This window comes from Cupressus sempervirens, chromosome 3, assembly GCF_028749045.1.
Source record: "Cupressus sempervirens isolate cs-2001-9-10 chromosome 3, ASM2874904v1, whole genome shotgun sequence".
Lineage (NCBI taxonomy): Eukaryota > Viridiplantae > Streptophyta > Pinopsida > Cupressales > Cupressaceae > Cupressus > Cupressus sempervirens.
The window spans coordinates 534,110,208-534,119,271 of NC_143120.1; the positions used below are offsets into that span (position 1 = coordinate 534,110,208).

Genomic DNA, 9,064 nt, shown 5'->3' on the forward strand with positions numbered 1-9,064 from the left:
TGTCATCATCACCCATTTTGATTTGTTCTTATCTCTCAAACTCCAAATCAAAATAAACTCCAAAGCTCCGTTAAGCCACAAGACGAGAGGAAGTTTAGGGGAGGATTCCGCTGAAGCCTAAGTTAACCAATAGAAGAGAGCCCTTCCATCTTTTTCATTGACTGTAACATACCCTTTCCCACAACTGAAGGAAGCAAAGCATAAGTTTTAATTTGTCCAGACGTTTGGTGGAAGCTCTTGGGGCTCCCTGCGGATCTCAACAAACTCGTCTTACACACAACAGTGTTGTCATTCAAAGGTGTCTTCCAAGTGACAATGGACTCCAGCTCCCTCGACAAAGAGACACTATCAGTACTATTATTCTTCATGTGCTTGGGGTTCTCCATTCGAATCCCCGCAGTCACAGCTCCCACTCATTTCTTCAAGCCATTCTTCTTCGGCTTGGGAGACAAAAGAAAAGAGGACAGATAGATGTTGTTGGTAAGCAGATTTCCAACATTCGTCAGTATGTTTCTTCTATAACTTTTTAATATGTCTGTTATCTCTGCACTTGCTATGAAATCAAACTCGCCTTTGTTATTACAACTTACATGTGACACGGGTTAATAACTGTCTCTAGGAGGTTAAGAAAAACATGTTTTGGGACGTTATCATTAACCTATTGAGAGGTTAATGGTTAGGAAAAACGTGTTTTTGGGGGTTATCATTAACCTTTTGAGAGGTTAATGGTTAGGAAAAACGTGTTTTTGGGGGTTATCATTAACCTTTTGAGAGGTTAATGGTTAATGATAAACTTGAAAACACGTATTTTGGGTCTCTCCATTAACCTCCAATAACTTGAGGCTCAGAAGCCAGATTTTAAAAATTTCAAGTGCTATGTGGAGCTGGGAATGAGCCAATGACATGAAGATTTAGAAACTCACAAGAATTCAAAAATAGCATGGCCATTTTAAAGCTTAAAATCAGGCGAGTTTCAAAATTTAATCATGGCTTACAAAATTGAAACAAATTTTATAATCGGGCAACAATTATAAAGGGCGACCTTTCATTGGTCTGACTCGCCAAATTGGAAATGATGCAATAAAGAACATAGGACAAGAGGATGATTAGTACAAAAAGCAAAATACATGAAGACGCCACTTTATTGGGCTAAGTGTCAAATCAGCATTGGTATTAATAATGGAAAGGAAAGTTTGATGGAGAGGATGATTATTAAGGGCACGATATCATGCAATGTGAAGACAAATGGTAATATGGTGTGACCTTATGCATCACCAAACTAGTGAATAAATTATTAATATTATTTCTACCTTACCTAGCCCCATAAAGTATATGTGAGGTCTATATTTTAAAACCACAAATCTTATCCATTGGACCCACTATCGCATGGACAAATAGGTTTTTGGCATAGACTATGAACCATGGAATATACCTTACCCAAGTAAGTGGCATTTTCAGTGGGTTGTGTTCAATGAATAAGTTGATTGGTCAAACAAGTGACATTATCTTTGGAATCAGAAATATGGTAATGCTTATAATTGTATGGAATTGATAAATAGCATATAATTTACCCTAGGTGGACACCTATAATTATAATTAAATGGATAATCAAACATAACTAATTTCTTATATGATCATTACTTAATATGATTATGAACAATTATAAGAGGGTATTCCCCAATATCATTATAAATAATCGTTAATATATAATCACTTCTAATGAGTGCTTATAAATGAATTAATAATGAGAATAGGGGTCTGTTCTATCTTATTATTGAAATTAAAACAATATTACAAATATGAGAAAAAATTCATCTCTTACTCCGTACTGAGGTATTTTAGATATGGAGTTTGTGGAAGGGAAATGCATAGCTGCATTTAGTCTGTTAGTTAGGTGATGGGTGTTGTTAGTTGCAAATCTGCCAATATGTGGCTTTTTGCTTTTTGTGTTTTGGTGGTTAGGTCACCACAAGATGGCTTTTGATTGCCTTGAATCCTTTTGAATTAATAGAAACTCTATATCATCAATCAAAAAAAAGAATTCAATAATTACATGTTTAATGATCCCATAACACAAATAGCCCTAATTGGCAATTAGTATGATAATAGATCAAATATATTAAAAAGGGGATAATTACAATGTTCAATCCAAAAATGAGAGAATAAAGATAATGCTTATATATTGTGCAATTGAGAAGCTTAGGCACAAAACTCACATGCGATATTGTTAACTTATTAAAGCATATTTGCAATTTCACTATTTCAGTCATTGACTCATTACTCTATTTCAACTTGTGCATAGCTAGGATGTAGTGATGCCCATGGAATTCCACATTCAAAGCTTAATAGTTACATTAAAAGATAGTTCGGGTAACAAATAAAGATTGCAATAATAATTTTACAGGGTTACTTGGGGACACGTATCTAGTAGTATTTGACCCATCCCGGGAATGAGGAGGACATCGTGACACCTCAAGGACATTCCTAGAGAATCCCCTAGTAATAATTTTGAGTTTTGATTAAAAAAATTGTTGTGGACTCGTTATAAACTCTCAATTTAGCTTATTTAACACAAAGGTTATATGAATATTAAAAAAGTCCCTCCATATTTAATTTTATTTATATTTTATATAGCTGTTCCCTTTTCTATCCTTTACCTATCGCCAAAAATGGCTTGAAAAACTGAGGACAAGGAAACACATCCTGTAAACCCCTGTCCCAAAAGCTTTCGATCACATGGTGATATCCATAACAAAACCATAAAGTGCATTGGTCTATTGTAGTTGAGCATCCATGCCAAAAATTTCTCACTTTACAACCTAAGTTGTGAATCCCGAGATGGGAACATGTATGCATACAAGGTTTGAGTACTACAAGCCTACACGAGTAGTACAATCAGCTTGAGGCTGTGGTAGTTCCTCAAGGTCTTAGGTTTTCGAAACTGCTCCTAGGTTAAAGAGGTGGGACGGCTTGCAGGCGGAGGTTCTCATCCAAGAGGGACTAGTCTCACCCTTGCTTGCATAGATTGTTGGTCATGCGGATACTTTCTCATATTTAACAAAAACAGGTTTGAGTACTACAATGCAGCAATATTGTTTTCCTTGGATATAGTTACACCTAAAGATTCAGCTATTTCTGGAAATTATAAAATAATGATACTCTAAATCGCCAAGAAATAAGACATTGAAATACCTTTTAATTAGCAAAATAAAAAATGACTCATAAATTTATGATTTAACAACTTTTCTAATGTCAATCCACAATGAAATTTACAATACTCAATGACCATATTCCTTGTAACCAGATAATCAAAGTCAACATTTGGTTCAACATAATTAATTGCAATGTCACTTCAACTGCGTGTCTATAATGCCCCCTTTCTAGGTACAAATGATTTCTAGTAGGATTACCCTATCATCAAGGTTCTCATAAGCTAATATAGTGAATGGGGAGTCAATTTAGGGGTCTTGTGGGCCTCTGGGGAGGCTTGTGTGGTTTTTCAAGAGCTCGGAGCCAGCTTCCTTCTTTTCAAGAGATTGGCATTTTGCCTATTAACCACCTAGAGCTTGTAGAGCCTTGCAAGGGACTTGATGAGCCGTTTAAGGTGTCTAGAGACACTTTACTAATTTTTAAGAGATTGACAACTTGCTTTTTTTAGACATAACTCAAGAAATAATGGCAACATCAATTTTTAGCAAGAAAGTTTAGGTGATGGTTTTAGAAATAAAATTAAGATACTAAAGCATTTAATTCAATGTTCTAATTAAATTAAATTAAATACTTTATTATGAAGTTACTTTGTGGAGAATAAAAGAGACTTTTAATAATATTATAATCCACATCATAATGTTAAAATACATGACTTTGATTGATATGGGAGATATTTTCCACAACAAATCAAATTGTAATATTGCTATCAGGATTTAACTATGTACTTTTTGAGTCAAACTAATTGACTTATGTTTCAAGAGTAGTGGTTTACAAGAACCTACCTCTCATGGGAATGAATGGAACATTTAGCACTCATTGCATCTAGGCTGAGTCACAAGGTTCGAATTTGAGTTCGGCAACAATTAGATTCGGATAAAGTTTGACAAATGTAAAAAAATTGACAAAATTTGCCTCATAAATTTAAATTAAAAATACATAACTATTAGATCCATTAAATTGTCAAAATATTTTAACAATACTATTTAAATTTAAATTATATTATAAAACAAAATAATGAAATCTATTCTTTATTAAAAGAAATAAATTACATTAAAATTTAAAATATACTTATCAAATAAAATAATTCAAAACAAAAAAATATTATTAAATCTCAATACATTATAATAAATTTAAACATATTATAATATTGATTTGTTGGTAATACATCTCCCTCTCTCATCAATGCTTTGAGTTCATGCGAGTAAACAAGTAACACTTCCGAAGAAAGTTTACTCTATTCACTCGGCAATGCATCAACAATTCCATGCGTCAAACCAGATAGGTGCCCTGGGATGGTTGTTCAACACAGAAAGCATCTCACCTCATGGATGATGATTATTCGTTTATTGTTCGAATCTCTAAAGCCCTACGACAAAATCAATGGATGATGGTTTTTCGTTTACATTTATTATGCAAAACATTGATGGCAAAGTGCAGTTCCTTTTGTTGCACCTGTTTATGTAATAAGGTTTAATAAAAAATGCCCTAGCCTGGTTTCGTGCGAACTACAAGGCGAATTTGATCAAACTTTTTAGATTTTATAAAAATTTGGCGAATTTTGAACTTCATACATGAAGTTCAATGAATCCTGTGACACAGCATCTAGGTGATGCTCATAGAGGTGAAGCACCTAGACTTCCCCAGAGGTCACCCACCGTAGTACTACAACTCAAACACACTTAACCTTGAAGTTTACTCCAAGGTTAAGCCCACTTTTCTTGCAGCCCCACTTGCAAAATCTTCAGCAAGTGTTGTACCTTGTGAACCATTCATTATAAAGCCTCTTATGCTCATTAGTTGACATGTAGGAAATCTTTTCCATAGAAAGTCAAATTGTGATATTGCTACTAGGACTCAACTATGTAGTTTTTGAGTCAAACTCATTCATCCATGTTTCATGAGTAGTGGTTCATAGGAACCCATCTCTCATGAGAATGAATGGAACACTTAGCACCCATTGCATCTAGGTGATGCTCACAGGGGTGAAGCACAGTAATATTCCAGCTTAAGTGCACTTAACCATGGAGTTTCCTCTGAGGTTAAGCCTACTTTGCTTGCAACCCATTTGCAAAATCTCCAATAAGTGTTGCACCTTATGAATCATTTATGTGGGAAATATTTTCCATAGAAAGTCAAACTTTTTGCCATACCCAAATTGGCAACTTAGCTTGTATCCATTTTCAATTTGGTTTTATCTTCTAAAATTCACAAGCACTTGGATATTTCAATTTATTTGGTCCTGGTTAAAAGAAATATGAATTCTTCATGAACTGAAAATACTCTTGAAAAATATTTATAAGATAAATCATTCTAAATGTATTTAAAACATTCATTTGATAGTGATTCTGACCTGACTTATTGTATATTATTTTTATTTTACAGGCTGAAGAGCAGTATTTAAAGGAAGACATGATTGTGCTTCCTGTTCAAATAAATGGGAAAACCCGAGGCAAAGTAAACATTCCACCAGGATCTGATGAGGTTGAAGCATTTTCTGCTGTGATTGAAGACGAACATTTTGAAAAATACCTGAGTGGCAAATCAATAAGGAAGAGAATTTATGTGCCTGGAAGAATTTTGAATATAATTGTAGAAAAAAGATAGTAACTACTGCAAATCGGTGCATGTTTAACTCCCTCGAAAATCATTCCTCAAGAAGATGGGTTGTAGCTAAAATTACTCTGTTGCGCAAGATTCTGAATCAGAGGAAATAGTAATGGGAAAAGATATCTTTGGTCCTTTGGGACATAGTTTGACTGTTTATGACTTTATTGCATATTATTTAATTCTTTAACTAGATTCGATGCATCATACTTCAAAAGAAAATACCCTTTTTTCTGTCAGTTATTAGTGTATAGTCTACGTCTGCAGACAGTGATGGACTACTATCCTTTATGCTTCAAAATAGTTCAGTTTTGCATCATATAATGAAACTGGTGGTTTCATTTGGATCACTGGGTCATCCTCTTTTCAGGAATTTGAATAACGATAGCAAATTTCTACAATCCATAAAAGATCATTAATTTTTTTCTGTGTATATTGCGTTGGAATTTTTTATCAAGATTTCCAGTTACACTTCGTTATCCATCATCTGGAAGATACAAGAGAGGATAAGGAGTAAAAAAAAAATAGAGTTGCAGAGCAAATAACGACATAGAAAGTAAAAATAGGAGAATGACAAAAAAACAAAGGGACAAGCAATAAAAAGTTATGCTTAAAAAGGAAAATCAGAGAAACAAATAAATGAAAACAAATAAAAATAAGAACAAAGAAACAAATTTAAAGAATGAGAAGCTAAAGAAAATAAGATAGAGAAGTAAAAATGAAAAGAAAAAATAATAAATGTAATATATATACATATTTACATATACACATATAATAAAATATTAATAAAGATAAAAGAAAGTAAATTCTAAATTTAAGAACACAAACTAATAAATAAACAGAAACACACAAATAATAAAAATAAAATAAAATTGAAATAAATAAAATTTAAAGATTTTTTTTATTGTTTGTGTTTGCAGTTGTTTGTATTGTGCTCATAATTTTGAGTTTACTTTCTTTTTCATTTTATTATTCTATTATTATTAAATTTGAATTATTATTTTTTAATAGAATTGTTTTTTATTATGGAAAAAAATTCAAAACCCTTTAACCAAAAGTAATTACAATTGTGTCAATACACACTATTAGCCAAAACAAGGTACCAAAGGCCACCATTAAACATATTGCCTTCAAGAATAACTAACAGCAAAAAGCCAACAAAAAGATAGACAAACACTAAAATGATTAAAAATTAGGAGAAAAGGGGAACAAACTAAACCAAGCTCTTGAGAACTTCAGACACCTCCACTTGTACTTGGACCATGTCCAGCATTCCCTTTTCCAGGTGCTTCAAATTTGGAAGGGAATTATCTGCCTTTTGAGATTGGTCATAGCTCTCTTGTCAGGTCCAAAAACGTCTTGCCCTTTGTCTTTATCTAGATCCAGTACAACAATAAGTCTTTCTTGGTGTACTTTTTCCAGAGTATCCACCAATCCATTCATGATCTCCATAGTGTTTTTAATGCTCATGGGGCTTTGGTTCCTGACATTGTGGAGAATCTCTTTCACACTTTTGACCTTATCCTCAATCTAAGGAAATCTAATCTCATGCTCTTTTTTTAGTTTTTAAATTGCTTCTATGGTCTTACCAAAGCAATTCGCAACTAAATTGTTCTCTTCTTCCAACGAGAATTTCTTATGGACACTTTAGTATTCGTAGTGACCAATGATGTGGATTAGGTTCTATCACTTCCAATTTACTCCCAAGGGCTCTTTGCTTGATTTTCATTTCTTTTAATTTCATCGAACAACCACTTGAACTAAGATAGGAAATAAATAGCACTATCTCTAGCCTTTTCCAAAATGTGATTACAATCTTCTCATTCTTGCTTGAAATGATGAGAATTTGCCTTAAGATCCTAAAGAGACCTAGTTAATCATCAGTGTGTGAGTTATGCTGAGGAAAATGAGTGCCACTAGAAAGAGGAAAGGAGGCGGCTTGAAGTTACACTGCCAATTCTTTATCCTTCCTTCTACTTTACCAATTTTATTTTTTTAACCATTATTTACTATGGTATCCACTATAGAGAAAGACAACACAAACTTTCCTTTATCGACAAATTTACCAGACTGAGATGGGAAAACCAAAACACTTTTCCTTACCCTTCTTATTTCCCCCAACCATAGTTAAAATTTTAGGATCCTCTTGATCTCAATGGAGGAGACATGATCTTCCTCTTCCAAATTCATTTCCCATTCCTTATCATCTATATGCCTCAACTCTAGTTTCATAATCCTCAAAAACCATAATGGGATTGGAAGGGAAAGGAAGGGCCTTAAAGTGCTCATAAATCAAAGCCAATAATCCTTGATGCAAAATAAGGTTGTTTCTATGATCCTTAACACTAGCTTTGAGAGAAGACCACAAATAAAAGGGAATTGAATCCCTAACTTGATGATGAAAATGATTGAGCAAAACAATGTGCTCAAAGGCTTTGGTAAATTGACCATCAATGATGATATAGTCCATCATTATCTTGAGGACTTGTCTCTGTATCAACTTGACCTTAAATGGGTCAAAGCTACTTTTTATTCCCTGCCCCAACTCCTCCCATTCCTTCGTGATTTTGGAAGATTTGAGGAATACTAGGTTAGAGTATTTTCTATCTCTATAGAAGTGCATCCCTTCCTTCGACAATCCTATGGCTTTAGCAATTAGGTTCTCATCTATGCCAATGTTTCTACCAAAATAGAGCAATGTTGCCATTCAGTCGTCCCTTTGCAAATTGTTATGTAATGTTACAGTCCCAACCATGGAGTTCCTCCAAGTAAGAGAAAAGCCACCACTGAATGACATGTGGAGAAGAGACAACCCAGGCACGTAGGTGGAACATGTCATATGAATGTTTTATGGAAGCCATATAATCCCCATTTTGTATGCCTATGCTTTGTTCTTAACTCAAACAATTATGTTACAACCTTATTAATTTAGTGAAAATTGAATTTCCTTATTGGAAAACTTTCATTGTGGATTTCCTTTGACTGTCATTCCTATACTTCATATCAGGCTTTGGGTTTAGTAGTTGTGTGGGAAAAGATCGCATTATCATCCTGTGGAGAATTCTCAAGTTCACTCTTTCAAGTATTAATATTCTATTTCGTATTTATTTGCTGCTGCATATTGTGAGAGGCACTGTGACTTTTTTATGGTTTTGCAGAGATGCCTATACATATTAAATGTTGAGACCTTTTTCCATTGAGGGAGATTTTTATTTAGAGCTTGATTAGGGCATTTTTGGACCCCAACAAA

At 33.7% G+C, this 9,064-nt stretch overlaps 1 protein-coding gene across 1 annotated transcript in view; it reads left to right on the top strand.

Moving 5' to 3' along the window:
- Nucleotides 1-6,247, top strand: part of EMB2369 (tRNA synthetase class I (I, L, M and V) family protein) — a 257,898-nt gene extending 251,651 nt beyond the window's left edge. The window contains exon 20 of the mRNA XM_089820739.1: nt 5,593-6,247. Within this exon, the coding sequence (XP_089676865.1) occupies nt 5,593-5,814 (222 nt within the window). The 3' untranslated portion in view covers nt 5,815-6,247. The remainder of the gene's footprint in view (nt 1-5,592) is intronic.
- The last annotated feature ends 2,817 nt before the right edge of the window (nt 6,248-9,064 follow it).